At 40.5% G+C, this 23,600-nt stretch overlaps 1 protein-coding gene across 3 annotated transcripts; it reads left to right on the forward strand.

Moving 5' to 3' along the window:
- The first annotated feature begins 1,903 nt into the window (after window positions 1-1,903).
- VRK3 (VRK serine/threonine kinase 3) lies at window positions 1,904-22,457 on the forward strand. Of its 3 annotated transcripts, none has more exons than XM_089540278.1 (14): window positions 1,904-2,337; window positions 4,818-4,948; window positions 6,848-6,997; window positions 8,168-8,314; window positions 9,213-9,265; window positions 11,845-11,911; window positions 12,686-12,770; window positions 14,246-14,348; window positions 15,358-15,450; window positions 16,053-16,185; window positions 17,393-17,513; window positions 18,508-18,566; window positions 20,284-20,432; window positions 21,844-22,457. In XM_089540278.1, exons 1-13 carry the CDS (start codon window positions 2,222-2,224, stop codon window positions 20,430-20,432), a joined length of 1,407 nt encoding a protein of 468 aa, XP_089396404.1. In that variant the 5' UTR covers window positions 1,904-2,221; the 3' UTR covers window positions 21,844-22,457. The 3 variants fall into 3 exon arrangements, with proteins under 3 accessions (XP_089396404.1, XP_089396405.1, XP_089396406.1); XM_089540279.1 differs by lacking the exon at window positions 1,904-2,337 and adding an exon at window positions 2,408-2,609 and having other exon boundaries at window positions 21,844-22,455; XM_089540280.1 differs by lacking the exon at window positions 1,904-2,337 and adding an exon at window positions 2,809-2,847 and having other exon boundaries at window positions 21,844-22,455.
- The last annotated feature ends 1,143 nt before the right edge of the window (window positions 22,458-23,600 follow it).

Consider the following 23,600-nt stretch of genomic DNA (forward strand, 5'->3'; position numbering starts at 1 on the left):
GCATGGCAGAATGGGGTTGGACTGGATGGCCCTTGTGGTCTCTTCCAACTCTGTGATTCTATTAATAACAGTAGGATGGCTGCAATCACTGCCACAATTGGGAAGGAGAAGGTATATGTTGCAGTGCCACTGATCTGAAACAGTTGAAAAAGGAGCAGGAGAACTGCTATAAGGACAGATGAGTTAGAAAGAAAGAAAGAATATCTACCTCTCCTGAATATAGGATTTTTCCTGAGGGGATTGTTGGTTTATTGTTTGTTGTTCTTATTTAGCTTTAGTATGTGTATTAGTAGTTCATGGTCTGTGCCACAATTTGCCCCTGGTCTTGATTTTGCAGAGAATGGAGCTTCTCCATCTCCTGCTTCCGATTACGCAGTCTATTTGATTTCTGTATTGGCCTTCAGGTGATGTCCATGTATATCTTTATTTGCTTTGGTTGTTTGAAGAATGTTATGAACAAACTGTTGGCCTTGCAAAATTTGATCAGCCCCTCTCTTGTTTTGTTTGTTGACCCTAGGCCAAATTTTCCTACAGTCCTTGATTCTGCTACAAGAAGTCTTGTCTTGTTGTATGGTCACTTTCCTTCTGGACTCCAGAATAGAATCTTTCAGTTTCTTCTTCTGCCTTGTAGCTGGAACATAAACATGGGTTATGGTTATACAGTGGGCCCTTGGTATCTGCTGGGGTTTGGTGACAGGACCCCCCCATAGATAACAATCCGCGGATGCTCAAGTCCCATCAAATACAAAGGCATAGTGAAATGTTGTCCCTTATATAAAATGGCAAAACCAAAGTTTGCTTTTTTGAAATTTATACTTTTTGAATATTTTCAAGCTGTGGATGCTTGAATTTGTGGATAAAGGATCCATGGAGAGGTCTGACTGTACTGATTATTTAGCCCTGTTTAAATATTTGAAGGGATGTCATGTTGAGGAGGGAGCAAGCTTATTTTCTGCTGCTCCAGAGAACAGGACCCGGAATAATGGATGCAAGCTCCAGGAAAAGAGATTCCACCTCAACATTAGGAAGAACTTCCTGACAATAAGGGCTGTTTGATAGTGGAACAAACTCCCTCCGAGGATGATAGAGTCTCCTTCCTTGGAGGTCTTTCAACAGAGGCTGGATGGCCATCTGTCGGGGATGCTTTGATTTGGATTTCCTGCATGGCAGGGGGTTGGACCGGATGGCCCTTGCAGTCTCTTCCAACTCTACGATTCTATGATGGGTTTTCACTAAAGTCTTGTTTGGTCAGCCTTTGCATTATATCCTTTGGCCGCTTTTGCTGTCTCTGCTCACTGCAAATATCACCCCCATTTCTTGCATTTTCACCTCCTGAGTAAAACACTGTGTAACCTGATTCAAAATGTCCATTCCTGCTCATGTCAAGTCAAAACATGCATTGGTTTAAAAGAACAAACAAGGCACATACGTATCAAAATCTATGTTTAATGTTTACAGTTTTAAAAATCATTTTGGTAGGAAGAGCTCTTAGCTTGGTGCTGGTACTGAGGCAGGAACGTAATGGTAGAAAAAAGGGGCAATGATTAATGTGTTGGATGTGCATAATCAGAATGGAAATTAATAAAATGCATAATTATAATGATTTGCGTAATGTGCAAATAAGATTCCCCAGATACGACAGACTGGACTATGGCAACCCTATCTCTTGGAAGACACACAACAGCAACTTATTTTATTTCCATGCTGCCTTTCTCCCTTTAACTGACCTGGCTCAATGCTAGGGAATCCTGGGAAGCATAGTTTCTTGTGGCACCTGACAGAAGGCTCAAAGTCTCACAAGACTACACTTCCCAGAATCCCCTAGCATTGAGCCAGGGCAGTTAAAGCAATTCACAACTTTTACAAAAACCTAAACTTAGGTCCAAAGCACATTGCAGAAGTAGTCCAATTTTGAGACTAGTTTAGTGACACTGCAGGAATAATAATCCACTTTTAACTGCCTTGGCTCCATGCTAGGGGATTCTGGGAAGTGTAGTCTTGTGAGGCTTTGAGCCTTTGTCAGGGGCCACAAGAAACTACACTTCCCAGAATTCCCTAGCAGTTAAAGCAGTCTCAAACTGGGTTATTATTTCTGCAGTGTGTTTTGGTTGGCCCTAAAGGCCTGTCCCATAACTGGGCGGGAGCTGAGGCGACTTCTGTGAAACGAAGGGACTGCCTCGGAAGGAGGGAAGGCTGGGAAGGAGGGCCCTTCAAAGGCGGCATGATGAGGCGGTCCAAGGGGGGACGAAAGAGGGCCCTGCCTGGGCCTGAGGAAGGCGACACAGCCGCCCCCTCCGCCACCAAGAAAGTGGCGACGAGCCCCTCCTCAGGCGGCAGGTGGGTGAGGCCTCGACTAGGCCCAAGCCGCGGGCTCAAGTAGACGCCTTGCCCGGCAGGCGACGAGGCGGGCCCGGCTTGTGGAACCCCTCTCCCTTCGGACCCTTCCTTATCAAAGGAGAGGATTTCTGCCTCAGTGAAATAACGTCAGACTTTTTTATTTTTATAATACAAGGAGCTACAGTTGTGTTTTTAAATTATTATTTATTTATCTGCTGGTGGGACCCTCAAATGTCAAGGAAGAAGAAGGCCATTGATATGGGAGACTCAAGGTCCAGAACACACACTGCAGGATTCAGGAATAGTCCACTTTGAGGCTGCTTTAACTGCCCTTGCTCAGTGCTAGGGAATTCTGGGAACTGTAATTTCATCATCATCATCATCATCATCATATTATTATTATTATTATTATTATTATTATTATTATTATTTCTATTATATTTATTTCTAGCCCCCCTTTTCCCCAGAACTGGGACACGTATCAGAGCGGTTTTACAATATTTAAAAATGGTACAATTAAAAACATAGGAAAAAAATTGGATACGCTGAAACAGAATTAATTGTTGGAATATTCAAGTAGATTGCTTCTTGAAGGAATAAAAATGTGGTTAAAAAGATTAAATTTAATTTTTGTAAAAAATCAGTAGGACTGAATGATGATTCTCTCCCATTTTAACTTAACCTACATCCAAAACATACTGCAGAAATAATCCAGTTTGAGACCACTTCAACTGCCCTGGCTCAATGCTAGGGAATTCTGGGAACTGTATTATTATCATTATCATCATCATCATCATCATTATTATTTTGTCTATACAGGACAGTTGTGGTTGTCTGGAGGGCTGATTGACTGACTTCCATTTTAAATGAACCTAGGTCCACAAAACACACCGCAGAAACAATCCACTTTGAGGCCGCTTTAACTGCCCTGGCTGCATGCCAGAGGATCCTGGGATTTGTTGTACTTTGTTGTTGTGACACCAGAGCTCTCTCTGACAGAGAAGACTCAGTTTATGGCCTGTTACAGACAGCCAAAATAAAGCTGCTTCGAGTCACAGTGGAAATATGGTGTTTCAGTGATGCATGTGTCCTAAGAGTCCAGAAGCCACACCAAAGCCACGCTCCAATCCTTAGGGATGGAGTGTGGCTTTGGTGCGACTTCTGGACTCTTAGGACGCATGCATCATTGAAACACCATACCTCCACTGTGACTCGAAGCAGCTTTATTTTGGCTGTCTCACAAAACTACAGTCCCCACAGTCAAGACACAGAAACAGTTTGTGCCCATTTTAAAAGTTGAAAGGGGCTTGAGGATTGTTTATTTTTTTTTATATTGCGAGTAAATGTTTCTTTCTGTTTTTGCCGCAATTGATTTTGTTTCTCTCCGCCATGATAAAGCAAAAGGAGAAAAGCAAAAGGAGGAATTATCAGAAAAATATGAAATATAACTCAAGTTGAACATGAGTCAACAGTGCGATGCGGCAGCTAACAAGGCCAATGCGATTTTAGGCTGCGTCAATAGAAGTATAGTGTCCAGATCAAGGGAAATAATAGTGATACTCTATTCTGCTTTAGTCAGGCCCCACCTGGAATATTGTGTCTAGTTCTGGGCACCACAATTTAAAAAGGACATTGAGAAACTGGAGCATGTCCAAAGGACGGCGACTAAAATGGTGAAGGGTCTGGAAACCATGTCCTATGAGGAACGACTTATGGAGCTGGGGATGTTTAGTCTGGAGAAGAGAAGGTTAAGAGGTGATATGATAGCCCTGTTTAAATACTTGAAGAGATGTCATATTGAGAAGGGAGCAGGTTTGTTTTCTGCTGCTCCAGAGAACAGAACGTAATGGAGCAATGGATGCAAGAGATTCCACCTCAACATTAGGAGGAACTTCCTGACATTAAAAGCTGTTTGACAGTGGGACACACTCCTTCCTTGGAGTGGAGTGGAATCTCCTTTGGAGGTCTTTAAACAGAGGCTGGATGGCTATCTGTCTGGGATGCTTTGACTGAGAATTCCTGCATGGCAGAAGGGGGTTGGACTGGATGGCCTTTCTTGGGGTCTCTTCCAACTCTAGGATTCTAACAAAATCAAAGACCCTTTCAGGAAAAATTTTATATCCGTTTCTCCTCCATCTAGCCACTGTTCCCTATGCTCAGATTTATTTTAAACAATTTGAATTGTTTAAAACCTTAATAAGGAATACCTTATTAATTTTAATAAGGGAGGATTTTCAATTATTTGAAATGCTTTATACCATTGTCTTATGATTGTAAGATTTTGTATGATATATTTTGAATAAATTTTATATTTGAAAAAAAAAGATAAAGCAAAAGTAATCACTTGTGAGGCAACAGAGCCTCATCTACATGAAGTTGTTCATGGATGTAACCACCAAAAACAGATTATTAACCCCCCCCCTCCCATTTTGATATTGATTTGTTTCTCTATGTCTTTTCCCCCTTTCCTCTTATTTCAGAATGGTCAATTTTTGTCCGCAGTGTGGACAGAGAGTAGAGACAGTGTTTAACTTTTGTCCTTCGTGTGGAGGCAGGTTGCCACCACAAGAAGAGGAGCCTATGCAGATCACACCATCTCCTTCACTGAAAGGTATGAATATTCAGTCAAATGTAGATCTCTGAAGCAGAAACATTGCAGAGTATTCAGTAGCTAATAACTGAGCGCCTAGCAGCGGGAGCTTGCTCTTGCCTCTGCTGTTGCCCCACACCATTTTTAATAGGGAATTATAAGTCTTGCTTCACATTTGCATCTCTCTGCAAGCTTCACCTCCAGGCGCACATTCTTCCTGCTCTTCTGCCTCCGTCTTCTTCTCCAGCAGCAACACCATTCTGGTCATGGCATCTTTCTTCAGACCTTGGCAGACTCCCATTGAAGACATATTGCCCACCTCCCGGGGGTCTGTGAACCACAAGTTAAGAACCTGTGCCTTGGCACATTGTAACCACATATGTTCCAGTAAATCTATACCTCCACATCCTGTCCAGCACCTTTTTGAAGCACCTCTATTGATTATGTGTATGAACTACAGTATTTCAAGTACACATTTATTGTTACTGCTAAAACAAATTTAAAGAGCAGAAAGGACCAAATCCTGTTTCAATGTTCTTCTGAAATTACTATTGCTAAAACAGTATGTAGAGAGATCTTGTAGCATCTTTGAGAATAACTAAAAGAAAGAAGCATTAGCTTTCGTACACTTAAATCTACTTCCTCAGATGCATTCTCTTTACATGCTGATTCTACAGACTAACACAGCTAAATCTTTGAATTCTAGTGCTAAATCAGATTCTCACACTAGTTTTAATGCTATTAGTTTGCCAAAACATTGTTCTATTTCTGATTCTTATTTCTGATTCTCAAAAGAGAATCAACTCATTTGAAATGTGGTGCTGGAGGAGAGTTCTATGGATGGATACCGTGGATTGCCAAAAAGACAAGCAAATCAAGCTTGAACTTTCCCTAGAAACCAAGATGACTAAACTGAGACTGGACATACTATGAAAAGGCATGATTCAGTAGACAAAGCAATAATGCTCAGGAAAGTAGAAGACAGTAGGAAAAGGGGAAGATGACAGTACTGCTGGACAGACTCCTCCAAGAAAGCCACAGCTTTGAGTTTGCAAGACCTGAACAGGGCTATTGATAACTGGGTCTTTTGGAAGTCTCCCATTCATAGGATTGTCATAAGTCAAAGTCAACTTGAAGGAATTAACAACAAATAACAAATATTTTTGATATTAATCTAGTCGTTTTAATAGTTTCTGTTACACATCAGGTGTCAGGATCAGAGTCCCTCAGAATTTCTGCTAGCCATGCCTACTAGTCAGTTGTGCTGTACCTGCTTTGCTTTGTATTATTGGATGATGAGTTGTGTCATACCTTGGATGCTGCTGGGTAGAAGGATTTTTTATCTTTCTTAGTGTTGGGTAATGAGAAGATATAAAGGAGAGGTAATAGGCTTCGGGAGCAGCAAAAGATCAGTCCTGCGGGAATACCTGGTACAGAGAGAGACAAGGGGCAGTCCTGGAAGGAGGATGTCTTGGAGTGGAAGAAAATGGGGTTTGAGCCTGTGAAAGGCTTGAATTGTTCTGTGCTTTTAATATACTATGTAACTGAAAGTGCTTTAGTCTTAACAACATGACCATGCTGTGAATGGCTGTTGTTAGGACTAAAGCACTTTAGTGGATTGGAAAATTTTATTTATTTTAAACTTTGGATGCTGCAAAAACAGACAAATTAGGGCAAATATTTTTATGTATGAATGAATGCCAAATCCTTAGCATTCCTCTGCGTATTCAGGTGTGCAGTCCATTTTGCTCCTTACTGCTACCAAGCTGCCTGCCTGTCCCTGTTGGCTGTCCAGCCATGGCAGCGGGCTGTGCTCAGATATCATGTCTTTGAACTGGTCATATGCTGGACTGTTGGCATCAAGTCCACTTTTTAAAAAAAACTTTGTCAATCTGATAATGTCGCCTTTGTTTTGCACAGGGCTACATCAGGAAATCCAGGTTCATCTACAAAGGCTTCCTGTAGAGAAAGAGATGCACCTGTTTTTACCAGAGGAAGAAAAAGCCTGTGCTTCAGTTAAACAAGGCCTTGCACAGACCTCAGCAGTTATCTTGTCTCCCAAAGCAAAAGGTGAGGATTGGTGGGCATTGTAGAGATTATCCTTTGCAGACAACACTGCTTTCTCATGCTCCCAGTAGTTGGCCACCTATGGATTTCAAGACTCCTAATTTGTTGTTATTTTCTGTGCTTCACATATGAATAGAAGATGTGCCAGAAGTTACAGTTTTTCTGGAATAATGCTATTTCAGAAAACAGCTTTCCCTCTATGCCTCTTCCATTAATTTACATTGAAGGTGCTGGGGGGTAGTATAGTGACAATGGGTGAAACACACATCAAGAATAACATGGTGTGAATCTCACTACTGCCATAATTCTTCAGATTGCTGTAGGCCTGAGTGGGCAGAGCCTAATTGGCTTTTGACTGTGTCTTGTTACCATTGCTGCACTGCCTCTGATCTTTTCATTTAATTTATCATACCTTTATTTTGTTCTTCCTCCAAAGAACTCGTATCTTTGTTTTACATGTCACAAAACCACAAGACATCCTAGACTGAGGCAGTGACTGGCTGAGGATTACTCCTTGAACTTCATAGCTGAGCAAGGGTGTTCTCAAATCTCCTGAATTTCAAGCCAATGTTATTGGCCTTGCCACAATAGCTGTGTTAGAACTTTAAAACAAATACCTAAAAAATACCTAAAATGTATATCTTCTGTGCTAGCAACCTGAAGAATTATTGCAGTAGTGAGATTCACACTATGTTATTCCTGATGTGTGCCTCATCCATTGTCACTATACTATCTCTCCTCCTCCCCCCAGCACCTTCCATGTAAATTGATAGAAGAGACATAGAGAGAAAGCTGTTTTATTGCATTTAAACATCAATATTAGTTCCATGTTTCTGTAACAGGAAGTGTCTTTTAATGGGAAATTATCAATGGCGGAGTCTTTCTTCTCGCTTGGAAGGCTGTTGAAGTAGCAGCAGCAACACAGTAATGTTGTAATTGGTGTGTGAATGATGGGTGGGAGATTGACAACACCAGAGCCTGAGTTCTTCTCAGGCAGCCTTCAGGCTTGATTTGGGATGGGATCATTTACTAAAGAGGTAGGAATGTGAGCACAATTAGCATTTTAGTTTATTGTTAACAACAAGAGTAGAGAGGTATGGCTATCTACCCTGAAAACGTACGATAAAGGGGCTTAGAAATGTAAGTAACCATTTTTTTTTTCCATTCGGAAAGCAAAGCTCAGTTCCCGCTCTCCCAGGAAGGACAAAAGTGCATTTGTGAAACCTCTCCCAGAGGGTCAGCTCCTGACCGACCTGAATGATAAGCAGTGGATTCTTAAAAAACTTCTGACACAGAATGACCATGGGATGATGTATGAAGGTATAGAATGTGCTTACACATAACATATTGGGCAGAGTATGTGGCCCTGTTCTGTGCTGTACTACCTGGGGGGAAAATCTATCCTTATGGTGAAAATAAGATATATACATCTGCCCTTATATATGGATCATAATAATTTCTGTGGACTTATTTCACTTCATTATTTCTTTTAAAGCATGATTTTACATTTAAAATAAAAATTGGAAGCAGTTCTTAGTAAAATATTACAAAAAACACAAATGAATTTATAAACTGGGTAGGCACAATAGAAAAGGAAATAGCAGCAGGAACAGAAAAAAATAGAATGGTATTGGATGCTAATAATAATAATAGCTAAAAGTTATTAGTGAAGCATTTATGATTGTTGATGTACCATATATAATAAAAAAATTAAAAGTTTTTGGCAAAGCAGCATATACAGAGGCAGTGGGAAACTGTATACAGGCCTCTCCTTCCTACTTTCCTTCCCATTTCACATCAGTGGAGTAAAGAAGCCATAACTTCCCATTATGCTTCTTTTTCATTTTCACCTAAACAAGCCAAGATTCATAAGATACCTTCAAATCATGGTTTAAAGCAAGGTGTTTTGGCTTTGTATCATATATGAATGGAAGCAGTGAAAGACAGTAGTAAAACACCAAGAAGTAGCTCTGCCATAGCTTCTCATCGTTTTTTTAAAAAAGTCCAGAACATTTAACTTGGCATCTATAACTTAGAAAAAAAGTGCACATGGAAAACTCTATGTGATCCATAAGTGAGATTCAATGACAATATTTCCAGTCGATCAAAGTTTGGGGTTAGAACTATTAGAGCACTGTTGAGGTTTGTTGGGGCCTTAATATAAATACACTGAAATCTGTATTTATCTGTAACCTTCATTTATTTCATCCTTTCACAGCAAAGTCAGCATCTGGAGCCTGCTGTCCTAAGCAGAGATACACCCTCAAACTTGTGAGTTCAGATCTCTGTGTCAGGTGTAACATGCAACATTCCATATACCGAAACTTGAGTTTGGGCTTGGCAAATCCAAAATAACAAACATAACAGGAGGATTATAGCAAGGTTGTGAGTTCAATACCAGCAAAAGGGCTGAAGCTCGACTCAGGCTTGCATCCTTCCAAAGTCGCTAAAATGAGTACCCAGATTGTTGGGGCAAATAGCTTACACTTTGTAAACTGCTTAGACACTGCCAGTTCGGTATGAAGCGGTATATAAATAAAGCTGTTTGTTTTTTATTTGAACTGGTGGTCTTCCTCATGTTGGTAGATAATGACTAACCCCCAATCCTCACCAATTGCCAACAGTTGGGGCTTGTGAGAGTTGGATGGCCACTGTTTCTCCAGTCCAGATTTAAAACCTCTCTTTCTCCCAATGGGTTCCAGTAATCAGTAACACAAAGAAGGACCCTAAGGGTGAGATCTTACATGGATAAAGGAAGCAGGACAGACTTAGGCAAGGTGAAGGGAATGGAGAACTCCTGGCCTCTTTTCCATCTTCTAGAAAGATCTTTTGACCTCAAGGTAATCTGTAATGCTGTACCTTAGACCAGTGTTGCTGTTTGCCAGGCACTATGCCTCAAGCAAGCAAGAACAAGAGTCCTCATGACAAGAGAAGGGAATCTGTTTGGCAAAAAGACTCACGTTGGAATCTAACCTTGACACCTTTTCTATTGTGAAGATTGGTTTGTTTTGGTTCTTTGCTGTCTTTAAACAACCAGAATTTGTTTGCACTTTAAACCCAAATCTAGTGAACAGCTGAAGAGTGGGGTATAAATATTTCAGATAAATAAAATCATTGTTTCCTTTTGAAATAATACACCCCAAGGAATTTTTTCTTCTCCCCCCCCCCTTTATAACCCAGATACTTACATATATTTGTACATTATTAAAGCATTCATTCTTTTCTATTCTGTTTCCCTTTCTCTTAGACTTAAATGATAATCATTATCCAATTAACGTTGTAGGCAACCTGCTTGATCATATTCTTCTGTAATCTTTCCTGTACTTAGTAAGAATTCATAATCACTTCTCAAAGACAGGAATAGCAAAGGACAAGACACAAAAGGAAATGAGTAACACCAGTAAATTGGTGGCTAGGAATTATACACTTGTCCCTCCATATTCACTAAAGTTAGGGGCACAAGACGCCTATAAATGTGGAAAAACTGCAACTAAAAAACACCATGCTTTTATCTGAGAGAACACCTCTCTAGGAATCTCTTGGTCCTCCAGTGCAACTCTGTGGTCAGCAACAGACACTGACCATAGAACTGCACTGGAGGAGGCTACAAATGCCTAGTAGAGTATTCTGTCTAGGAATCTCTAGGTCTTTCAGTGCAACTTTTAGTTGACCATAGAGTTGCACTGGAGGACCTAGATATTCCTAGAGAGAACATATTAATCAAATCCATGAATAAAGCCACAAATATGGAGGGATGAGTGTACTTGGAGTGGGGGTGTAAGTTTTGTAAGGCATTGTGGCTCCAACTTTAATCATCAGTGAAGCCTTCACTTTGTGTCATTTCAGACTTCCCACCAGGATGTGCTCATCTTAAATCTTTTGTCCCTATGTTTTGTCCAGTAATCAGTAACACAAAGAAGAAATACTTCTTCTCTTCTTTAAAAAGCAAAAAGATGGATTGTTCCATCTAATGGGTTTGCAGGATACTAAATGCATTCATAGGCGGGTTACAGACGGGCAAAAAGGGGTGTGCTCATGACGTCATGAAGGTATAGCCTTCAGACGGCCCTTGCCTGAATGCCGCCATGAACACGCCGCCCGCACGCCCCAAGCGGGAAGAAGCGGCATTAAAAAGGTGCTGCTTTTTTCTGCTTCTTTTCTATATACTGCGCAGCTGCGCATCTCCGTCTGTAAGCTGCTGCACCGGTATGCCAGAATTGTTACGCTGCTCATTTAAGTTGCCCATTTAAAGGCTCCGAGTCAACTGCGTCGCATAATGTGTCAGGGTCCTGGAACATGCGCAGTTTGCACCGAGGCTCTAATTAGAGCGTCAGATGCCATGCAGATGTGGAAGCTGCAGTACAGCTGCACTCTATTTTAATGCTCGTAACCCTAACCCTAACCCTAACCCTAGAGCAACATGTACGCATGCGCTGCTAGAATTGGGGAAAATTTGGAATTTAAAGTGAACCCCTACACACATTCCTGCACCATTTTCACCTAACAATAAAAACCCCCTAAAACTTTAAATATTTACATATGTACAAGGGAGGTGATGTATTCAGCAGAATACACCTCCAAGACGTCTTCCCCTGCCCATCTGTAACCCGCCATAGTTAGTAATGTTTCAATGGGAAGGCATCCCTAGTAGCATTCTATCCTTCCTTCCTCCTTATGTCTCTGAGTATATTTCTCTCCTATTGCTTCATTTCCCATCTGTAATACAAAAATGAAAGTCTGCAGTGCCTGAGAAGCCTGATAGAAACATTTTTGTATTCTGGTAATCAAAGAGAAGGTGATGATGAGGCAGAAAAAGGTATATCAGTGCCAACTCTAGTCTTTCTTCTTAGGACTGCAAAGAGGGGAGGATCTTCAATGAACAAAACTTCCTGCAGCGAGCTGCAAAGAAAGTCTCAGGTAAGACTTTGTTTGAGAAGTCCCATATCACAGTGTGCCCAGACTTGAGAATCATTCTATTTTAAAGGGGCAGGACTCCAGTTCTTTGGGGCAGATACTTTTGTTTCTGTTTCTTCTGGCATGTACTAAGGGCAAATGAGGCTGTCTAGTTTTTTCCCCTTAGTTCTGGTTTTGCAAATGGACTTAAACCTGCAACTAACAAATACTGGTGCCATCTTCAAAGAGCAGAATGGTGTGTTTTAAAGAAATGTAATATTTTCTGTTTTGAATTTGAAGTGGCATGACTTTCTAAGAGCAAACTTATTTTGAAACGTCAGGAACAAACTCTCCTAGAACATGGCTACATAGCTCCAAAAAAGCCACAAAAATTACGGATGCTAGCCATGAAAGCATTTGACTTTAAACTTTTATCTGTATCAGATGTACTCCTGGATTTAAAACTTCTTCACCTGTCTGCTTTTAAAGATTGTTGTATTGTGTGTTGCTGGTTCAGTGATATTTCTTTTTATGTTAGACATGAAAGCACTTCTAAATAGCAAAATGGCAATTGCATATTTATAGTCATGATAAATGATTACTATCTAATTTTTTGTTAACAATAACGCAGAATGAGTAAAAGTTTAGTGTGCTGCAGAGAAAAAATATGGCATTATATTCCTCACAGCAATGCAGTAAATTGTTGATGCAGAGCTTTTATCAACCTGGATGGGTCTACTTCTGTTTATTCAAACCTCTGACAAATCCTGTCTTTAACATGTTTATCTCTTTTTTCAGTAGAGAAATGGAAGAAACAGCATTTAGTACCACTGCTGGGGATCCCTGAGTGTGTTGGTTTTGGTCTCCATAATGGTTGCTATAGGTGAGGCAACTCTGACTAAGGCATTCTTGTGTATCTTCTATCTCTTTACTGCCCAAATCCCTCCTTTGTCCAATGCCATTCTGTTCCTCTAACACCCCTGCACTTATTTCACTGCCCTCTTTCCTTTCTTTTATACAGTTCATGAATCCATTCTTCCTTTGCCATAGAATCATGGAGTTGGAAGAGACTGTAAGGGCCATCCAGTCCAATCCCCTGCCATGCAGGAACTCTCCGACAGATGGCCATCCAGCCTCTGTTTGAAGACCTCCAAGGAGGAAGACTCCACTACACTCAGAAGGAGTGTGTTCCACTGTCGAACAGCCCTTACTGTCAGGAAGTTCCTCCTAATGTTTAAGTGCAATCTCTTTTCCTGCAGCTTGCATCCATTGTTCCAGGTCCTAGTCTCTGGAGCAGCAGAAAACAAGCTTGCTCCCTCCTCAATATGACATCCCTTCAAGTATTTAAACAGGGCTGTCATATCACCTCTTAACCACATCTTCTCCAGGCTAAACATCCCCAGCTCCCTGAGTCGTTCCTCATAGGGCATGGTTTCCAGATCCTTCACCATTTTAGTCGCCCTCCTTTGGACACGCTCCAATTCAATGTCCTTTTTTAATTGTGGTGCCCAGAACTGGACACAGTATTCCAGGTGGGGTCTGACCAAAGCAGAATAGAGTGGCACTATTACTTCCCTTGATCTAGACACTATACTTCTATTGATACAGCCTAAAATCGCATTTGGCCTTGTTAGCTGCCACATCGCACTGTTGACTCATGTTCAACCTGTGGTCTACTTGGACTCCCAGATCCCTTTCACATGTCATCTAGTTCAGCCAGGTGTCACCCATCCTATACCTGTGCATTTCATTTTTTAGGCAGCACTGCAGAAATAATCCAGTTTGATGCCACTTTAACTGCTCTATTCTATGGAATACTGGGGTTTGCAGTTTGTTGTGGCACCAGAGCTTTCTGACAGAGAAGACAATATGTCTCACAAAACTACAGATCCTCGAATTCCATATCATTGAGCAATGGTAGTTTATGTGGTGTCTGACTGGATCATTTCTGCAGTGCAGATGCAGCCTTACTCTCCTTTTTCTCCAGAAGGACAAAATACTGACTGATTTTAGTCCTGCTCAGGACTTTCTTTTTTGTATTCAATATTTCCTTATTGTTATACTTCCTGCTTTTCATCCCCACATTTTTAGTCATCTGATAATATTACATATTATACATGCTAGCTTGGAGAGGGAGGTAGTCTCATTCTGGGAAGTCATGGCCATAGTGTTGCAGTAAGATGAACTGAAATAAACTCTCTTCTTCCCATTTCATACTTATTACTGATAATTTTCACTTTCAGCTTTCAAAGGAACAGAAGAGGAGTTATCTGATAGAGAGATGGAGGGTTACAAAAATGGCTAGACATCTCCAACAAATGATAATTCATGTTCGGCATTATTTCTTTTGACTGGCAGGTTCCTAGTCTTCTCTAATTTGGGTCGCTCACTTCAATCAATCCTGGATGACTGTGCAAACAAGATGACAGAGAAAGCTGCACTGCAACTTGCAGTCAGGCTGGTATGGAATATCAAAAAAGGGAAGTAGAACAAAAGGGCTTCTCAAACAAATTAGTTGACAAATACTGTTCAGTTGTAAAATTGTGGGGTTTGCCACTGACAACGGGAATTATGGGGGTTTCTTATGTCACTGCCATAGGGTGATTTAAACAGAAGTGCCATCGCTTCTTACTTTGATAGCAGCTGTACCTTGAGGAGCATTTGTCACATTAATGTCACACATGATTGTTTTAAGCATGCTCCTCAAAATAGACTCCTTCAGGAAGAAGGACTAGAAAATAGTGGCACAGGTTCTTCACACATTTGAATCTGGACTCTAGATTGCTGAACTCTAGATCACAGATACACAACTCGTGGACTTTAGGCATTGCTGTGCATCTCCCAGAACCTCCTGGCATAGATGTACTTTGCTGTAAACTAGAGAGCCACTTCCAGAGATAAAACCACCCAAACTCTGTTGTGGACCTTTCCAAGGCTGCAGCTTTGTGGATTTCACTAAGACATCTGTTGTAGATCCCTCCAAAATCTGTGAAAAAGCCTCTGTACTGCCATTGCTGCCAAAAGCACTTCCAGGATTCTTTCTTGAGTGCTGCTAATGACTGTGGCATCATTCCTCCCCCAGCAATCCAAAAACTGTATTAAGGCTGTCTGTATGTGTGCATGTAAGAGAGAGGGGAAAGAAATGCACAAGCATATATGACCCCTGCCCCCTCTCCCAGGAAATACATGAGGCAGTCTTTGGAGCTGTAAATGTTTTGTTCAAGATGCAGTTAAATAGCCCATTGTCTGCAGTTTTGTGGTGTGAAGTCCTGTTCAAACAGTCTGTCCAGATTGAAGCAGTGAGTGAATGTTTTAGAGGTGTATCTCAGATGTCAGAGGGTACATGTTAAACACTCTCCATTATCACCTCCTGAGAATAGTCTGATAAATGTTTCCATTGGTCAGTCATCCTGGGAAAGCCAGGCATTCCATTGATGACATTCTTTCTCTGCCTTAAATTTTGCTTTTAGTTGGATGTCCTGGAGTACCTCCATGAGAATGAGTATACTCACGGGAACCTTGCTGCTGAGAACATATATGTGAATCCAGCTGATCTTACGGCGGTAAGGAATAGAGCAGAAGCAGATAAGGAATATGTTCTTGCTGAATAGAGTTCCTGTGCTCTAGGAGAACATATTTGGTGGTTCTAGCAAGCTTCCCCAAGTATAGCTATAATGGACTCAGAAGTTTTTATGTTTCACTCAGGACAACTCTACTCAAAAAAATATGTAAGGAGATCCTTTTTCATTCCTGCCAGCTAACATTAACTTTTGCTGTTTTTGAGACGTGTGCTTTCTGAACCATGGTGGATTGAGGATTCTGTGTGCTGTAGTACAAAAAGTCATATTTCCAAGTTGACACACAGACACTTCCTTATTGCAGAATGAGAACTAGAAAGATGCAAGGAGTTGTTGTCTTTACATTCTTATTTTGTAGCACACTGTAGCAAGTGCCTGCACCTCCTGGCTAAACCCATTCTGATGTTAGTTTCTTCCATGCTGCTTCAAAAATTCAGAGAGGGGCTTTAAAGCTCATGGTAGTCAGTAAAATGCTCAGTAACTGGATTAAAGAGTGCCTTTCAAACCAGGCTGGACTGGTAGTTATTTATCCTTCTCCTGTCAGGTCACCCTAACAACTTGTTCAGCATTGTCTCCTCTTCCACTAGGTCACCCTGGCAGATTACTACTTTGCCTTCCGGTATAGCCCTGGAGGAAAGCACGTGTCTCAGCGTGAAGGCAGCAGGACTCCGCATGAGGGCAACTTGGAATTCATCAGCCTTGATAGCCACAAGGGAGCTGGTGAGTTTTCAGTCTTTGGAAATAGATTGTGTGGTTTGAACCATTATTTTGGCCTCTCTTCTGAACTGCAGACTTTCCCCAAATTCCTTGATGATGCTATTTAAGCAAAGGGTGGCCCTTCCTTGGCCCACTTGCTGTGCCTACAAAACATCTTCCATTTTTTAGTGCCATTGAATAAAACACAAAGTGAGCTAGCTGGCTTGCCAGTGGCTTGCCTGCAGACATCTTCTACTATTCTTCATGTGTTGTGCATTTAAAGGAGTCATTCCTTCTCCATGGTTTTTGTTTTGTTTTTTGTTTCTTTTGTGACAGCCAAGATTTGTCTTACCAGGAGTGTGTTCTCTGTTTAGTAGAGTGATCACTGATCAATCTCTCTCAGTTTTAGTGTGTAGAGATAGGTGAAAAAGTCACAGTTACTTCCAGAGGCTACTTCTCTTTTATAGTGTCACTGGAAAAGGAAATAATAAAGTTGGCCTTACAGTCCAAGAGCAAGAGACTGCTTCAGTTTGCTTGCTTGCTTGTTTGTTTTTTGTTCATTTGTGGCTATTAATATCACAGAAAGGAACCAATGTTGATATTTTGTCATAACAGGGAGAAATGTAATCAGTTGTTTGACAGCCTGTACTTTTTACACAGCCCACAAATTTTACACAAAACGTATTCATTTCCTTAATAATCACTTGGTTGACAACCTACACTTATTACACAAATATACTTATGGTGGGTGACTTAGATATGTTCTTATTCACTTCATACTTGTGAGGCTGAAATAGGAAACTGTCTTTTAGAAGAGCTACAAAACCTTTTCGTGCACCTACACTGTAGAAATAATGCAGTTTGACACTAATTTAATTACCATACGTCCACCATATAGAATCCTGGGATTTGTAGTTTTGTGAGGCACCAGAACTCTATGGCAGAGAAGGATAAAGACCTTGTAAAACTATAAATCTCTGGATTCCATAGGATGGGGCTACAGTATTTTAAGTGGTGTCAAATTGCATTATTTCTACAGTGTAGATGCACCCTGTGTCTGGAGATTTTAGAGTAATTAGAGCCTGAAATGAATAGTTAGAAAATGAAACACATATTTAGGCAGCAATTTATCAACTGAGTGGTTCAGCTTTGGCCGTACATCATCTTCACCTCCCACACTCAGCTCTTAATGTTTCTCCAGTGAATGTGTTTTCTTTCCCTGTCCTATCAGCACCATCCCGTAGGAGTGATCTTGAATCCTTGGGTTACTGTTTACTGAAGTGGCTCTGTGGATGTCTTCCCTGGTCTGAGGAGCTGGCAAATCCATGTGCAGTCATGGAGAAGAAGGAAAGGTGTGTAAATGTGTGCTGTTGTATGGCAAAAGTCCTTGTTTTATAGTTTGAGCAACTGTCTTTACTCAGGAGGTTAAAAAGAAAACTTCTAGTACATTTGGTGGCGGGGTGGGAATGTTAGGGGAAAAATAAGCCATTATCCATAAAGACTTCCACAACAAGTTGTAAAAGTGATCAGTGGACTGCATCATATGCATGCTCAGGATAGTAGGGTCTAGTTTTGTCTTCTTATTGGTTCTGTGTCCATTTTGTTTAATCCAGATGTTGTTGAGGAGCATATCATGTTCACTTCAATTTACATCATGTTATTTCCTAAACTGGTTGAAGAAACCAGCAGACAAATGTGTAGTAAAGGCCTACCTGACAGCATTGTAGCACTACCATCTGGGACAAATATCACACTTGTCCAATGGTCAAGAGAAGTCTGGTTGTCATTTATGCCTTTGGGACATTCGTTCTGCTCCAAGAGGTCAGGATTAGATACAGTGGGTGGAAATCAAGGGGAAGCAAATTTGAACTGAGTGTTAAAAAAACATCCTCGTAGTTATTTGACAGTGCCTTGGGAAGGGTAGGATTCTCTGTTCTTGAAGATGTTTTGACAGAGACTTGACAGCCATCTATCAGCAACATACATGCTCCATTACAGATCCTGCATTATATAATTATTATATTTATATGTATGTTATGCTACATTTGGTGGGGAGGCTATATCTTTTGTATTTGATACCTTTCTTCTGTAATCCACTTTGATTCCACAAGGAAAAAGTGGAATATAAATAAATCATTTATGTTGTTGTTGTTGTTGTTGTTGTTGTTGTTGTTGTTGTTGTTATGGAGGCTTGGACTAAATTACCATCAAAGTCCCTTCCATTTTTATAAGTTTGTGATCTTTTTGTTGGAATTAGGTGAAGATGAATATAAGTGCAAAATTCTCAGCTCAGCCTTATTCTCTCTGCATCTTGTTTGAACGACTTCTTTCTCTGTCCTATTGCAGGTATAAATCAGATGTTATCAAGCATCCAAGGCTGTCGTATGGCTGGAAAGCAATTCCAGGTACATTTTTCCTTTTTTTAGGTTTTTGTGAGACTTGTGTCCCAGCTTTCATTTAGGATAAATGTGGTATGTATGAGGCTATTTCATTTTATCCTTAGAATAACTCAGGGGTGTGTAACAGCATTGCCCTCCCTCCCTGAATTTTGCCCTCCCTGATTTAATTTTCCTCTCTAGTTTGCTTGGCTTGTACTGCCAGGGAAATTCAACATCCATGCTGCCCAACCAGGAGGCGTTCAGGACTTCATGGTTGCAGTGCGGCAACCATGGGTCTGTTCCATGTCATGTCCTGCCCTATTCTGGTTCTGGGCACATTCTGGACTTCGCTTTCCATGCTGGGTGAGATGACAGTGACCTGGGAGTGGTGGAACTGGCTATCATTCAGTCATAATGGGGTTTAGGCTTGCTAGAAATCCACCCCAGGAGGCTTATGAATCCAGATGGAATCCTTATGGCTCTTGGGGAGTTTCCTGCTGCCTCAGCAGAGGATGCTGTTAACATTTTGGTTGACTTTTGGAAAGGATAAATGGCCAGGGCAGTTGACCCAGTTTCTCCCAAAAATCCCCTCTCATGGAATGGACCCAAACTAATTTTCTAGGAAGCTGGTGGTGATGAAACAAGATCCAGGGAACTACAGGTCAGGCAGCCTGGCTTCAATTCCAGGAACAATATTAGAACAGGTTATACAGGAGTCTATTTGCAAGTATCTTGATGACAATGTAGTGAAGATGTAGCAGGTTTCTTTGCCAGAAATCTTACAGAAGTTGTTGGAAGAGATCAGATCTTTGAGCTGAATGAGGTGTTGAAAGAAGATATGAAGAATGAGTTCAAAGAATTTAAAGGATCATTTAAGCAGTTGGTTGCAGTTGCAAAACAAAGTAACGATAAAGTGTAAATTTGGGAAATTGAATTTATAAACAAGGAGATGAAAAAAGATTTGGATAATTTGGCATTTTTAAAAAATTATGGTCTGTTGGCAGGTTCTGTGTTAATGGAAACAAGAATTTAAAAGGTCAAGTTGAACAGATGGATGGAATTACTTTAAAATTGAGAAGAAAGTTGATTATTGGAGCATTGTCAAAATTAATGGGGATTGTATGTTGTCACAAAATAATTATGCTAAGATGTGGAGTGGAACTGAGAAGGATATATTATGATGGGAGATAGAAATGTTATTGTTGGGTGGATTTCTCTGATGAAAAAATGTTTTGCTCAGAATGAGGTTTCTACTTCAGACATCGTATGTATTGACAAGTGATGTACTATTTAAGCAAAGACAAGGGGATGTGTCCAAGTTTGCAAGATGGGGAAAAGCCAAGAGTTACATAAAAAGTGAAGAACAAGTTAAAGGATGTATGGTAAAAGGGGTTAAGAATTTTGGCTAAAACATACTGTTGGATCAATGGGAAAATATGGGGTCAGAAGGGTTGAGATTTATATTATATCATGATTTTAAATTTCCTATGGTGTTAACTTTCTTATAGAAAGACATGTTTAAAATATTGTATGTAAATAAGTAGACAAAACATTCAGTTTTTCCTTCCTGGTGCTGCACTCTGCCTCCATGAAGCACGGAGAACACACAGACAATCCAAATAAAAGAACTATGCAATTTTGCTCTGGGATAGCAGCATACTGGGGTTGGTTGGGGAAGCATACTAGTGTGACTTCTTTGTAGGAGCCACTCATCTTCATTGACATTCCAAATTATCTTTTCTAGAAGCCCTCCAAGGCTACCTCCTACAAGTGATGCCCTTGGAATATGATGAGAAGCCAGACTATGAAGAGTTACAAACATTGATGAAGAGGCCACTTCTGCTGATGAAAACAGATGCCTATGACTCCGTGGACCTCAGGGTGGCACCCTAGGTAATATGCTGTGGAAACCTGTTTTATCTCCATACACCTCATTTCTCAAATTAGGACTCACGCCCTACCTGGACAGTGGTTGTGGGCCAAATTACACATTATTATTCACTTTTTTAAAAGGTTTACTTAAATTGACTGCTTTTACTTTGAATGGAAACCAGCTGCATGAAGGACTGACCCAGATCAGATCCCCAAAGCTCTTTCCTACTTCTCTGCCATCCTGTTCTGTTTGCCCTCATAAATGTGAGAAGAGCAGTACTGGATCAGAGCAGAGCAATGATCTATCTAGTCCATTTTTTGTTTACACATTGGCCAATCAAATGCCCACGGGAAGCCTATGAACAGGATGGGTGGCATCTCTAGGAGCAAGGAACAATGGCATGGGATTTATTTTTTATTCTTTTGCAAGAAAATGAGTTCTCATCTAGATTATGCCTTGCCCAGCAGTTTTCCTTCAAAATTAAAACTCTCCCCCCTCAACTAGTTTAGGAAATGGTTAATTTTTTAGCTGTAGTCCAGATTCAGATCAGAACAAGATGAACATAGTGGTTTTCTGTGGGTTTTCTGGGCTATGTGGCTGTGTTCTGGAAGAGTTTATTCCTGATGTTTCACCTGCACCTGTAGCTGGCATCTTCAGAGGATGGTGGCATGGAAGTATGTGGGGTGTACATATAGTTGTGTGACCCTTGGTTTGGAGGACGTGATGGACATAATGTAATGCTGATTGGTATAAACTGCATCTGCACTACAGAAATAATCCAGGTTGACACCACTTTAACTACCATGGCTCTATGCTATAGAATTCTGGAAACTATCGCTTTGTGAGACATTTAGCCTTCTGTGATAAAGAACTCTGGTGCCACAACAAACAGCAATTCCCAGAATTCCATAGCACTGAGCCATGGCAGTTAAAGTGGTGTCAGTCTGGATTATTTTTGCATTATGGATGCAGCCACAGTGAGGGATATGTGGTAGTCTTCGTACCCATCCATTACACATAATTGTTTATGTACCATCTACAATTTACTAGGATTAAAGTTTGGTACAAAGTTGGACATGAGTGAACCTATTGATACCAGTGAATTTAAGCCCACTGTTTTGGACTGAGTCCTTGGTGTTTTACAAAACATTAAGCTTTGCTACTGGGATGAAACCTTGATCAATTCTAGGTCAAAAACTGTTTCTGAATTTCTGGCTATCTTAACTGTGCACTTGTGTACCTGCAAGTCAAAAAGCATTTCGCTGCGGTAGGAAGCTCATTAAATTAATGCAGGTATTGCTTTCAATGTCATGCTGAGCTGTGACATAGGTTTAGGAAAATATTGCTGCTTGGATATCCATTATCTCTGAGAGCAAATACAAATCTCCCTTACAACTTTATATGGTGAGACTTCCTTCCTCTTTCCTGTAGGTTTCCAGCATCATAAGAGCTGAATATTGAAGAGTAATGAGTAGCACAAATATTCTGCTTTGCACATTGAGAAGATGAGAGTCCCATGGAGCAACTCGCAGCAGAATTTCCATTGCATGCTTTTACACCTGACTTTTAAATTCGAGTGAGAATGGGAATTTCTTAGAATAGTTTGTTGAGATCTTTTTGTGACCTTTTAGAGACTCAGGTCTTAGTCAGTTTTGTGGCTTAATTAAAACTAGCTGGTGTGAAGTCTGAATCCCTATTTGGCTGAGGCTACTTGAGCACCATTTAAAATTGCTTAGCTGCTCCCGACGTTACTGTGAATATACAACAAAAGCCAACACTGAGTTTTTAATGTTTTATCTTGTACATATTGACAGGTCTAAATTCTGTTTATGCTTATTGCTTCTTAACAGTGTGTTGATTTAATTATAGAATAAGCTGTCTTGGAAGCCTGTTTCCAATTTAGGGAGCAGAAAGGTGGTATATATCTATTTTTAATTATTAAATTGAAATTCAGTTCATTTTTATAATAAAGTATTTTTCTCATCCCAGGGCTGCATTCTCTTTGCTTGTCATGGCAACCGAATCAAGCGGTATTGGGTTCTTCTGTAGCCAGGTGTAAACAACCGAGTTCTGTCCTGTTTGCCTACGTGTCCAGGTTTTTTTTGACCCAGACAGAAGAGTAGTTAAGCAATAGGAGTGTGTTTTTCATTTCTCTCTGTGTTTTACAGCAGAAGCTGTGTTCTGCCATTAGGCAGCAACATAGGCTGCACAAAACAGCCTATGTTTTATTGAGCATTCTGCTGTATAGTCCAGGAGGAGTCTGATTGTATTGGAAATATTATGTTCAGGAAAACTACATTAAATTTAACCTGTCCATGTGTAAAGTTACATGCTATTCAATCCCTGCCTCTTAGATCTTCCTGCCAGAAGAGTTACTAAACCAAAAACTTGCCAGGAATTATTATAGGTCCCCGTTTCTCAAACATTATCAGCAAGTCATGGTAGAACTACATGACTGAATGTGTGATATATGCCTCCTCTTAAATAATGCTCTGGCATGTGTGCCTAGTTTGCAAGTACGGGAGCCATTTTAATTTCAAATTTCCTTAGAGCTAAGCAGAGGAGAGAAATCAAAGCTTTTAATATTTTTTTAAAAGAAAAGGACAAAATCAGCAGCAAAAGCAAGATTATATTCAACAGCGTCCTTTTAATTAAAGCAGTAATTAATTCCTCTCTGACACATCCAGAGATTATTCTTTTTCTTCAACCTTTGCTCCTCTACATGGTTTGGACTTCAGCTCCCGTGTATTCCAGCCAATATAGCATGAGAACAATTTATTATTTATTTGAAGATTATCTAAGGAAGAATCCTAAAGGCAAATGGTCTTCATGTATCTCAGGATTGCAGTCCTATAAGTAAGTTTCGCTGAATTCTGAGGATGCATGCATTAGGTTGTGTGTACCTTCAAGTCACTTGTTAATGTATGGTGACCCTATGAATTTCACAGGGTTTTCTTAAGCAAAGAATACTCAGAGGTGGTTTTGCCAGTCTCTTCCTCTGAATATAGGAATATAGCACTGGGTATTCATTGGCAGTCTCCCATCCGAGTACTAAACAAGGCTGGCCCTGCTTGGCTTCCAAAATAGACAGGAGCTTTAACCAGTTCGATTATGCTTTGTCACTGCTGCTAGTCTAGGCTATTCCCACTACCTGGCATTGATATTTCACGGATTAGATAATGCCCTAT

Source organism: Sceloporus occidentalis, unplaced genomic scaffold, assembly GCF_023333645.1.
Source record: "Sceloporus occidentalis isolate IW3139 unplaced genomic scaffold, rSceOcc1.0.p SCAF_10, whole genome shotgun sequence".
NCBI lineage: Eukaryota > Metazoa > Chordata > Lepidosauria > Squamata > Phrynosomatidae > Sceloporus > Sceloporus occidentalis.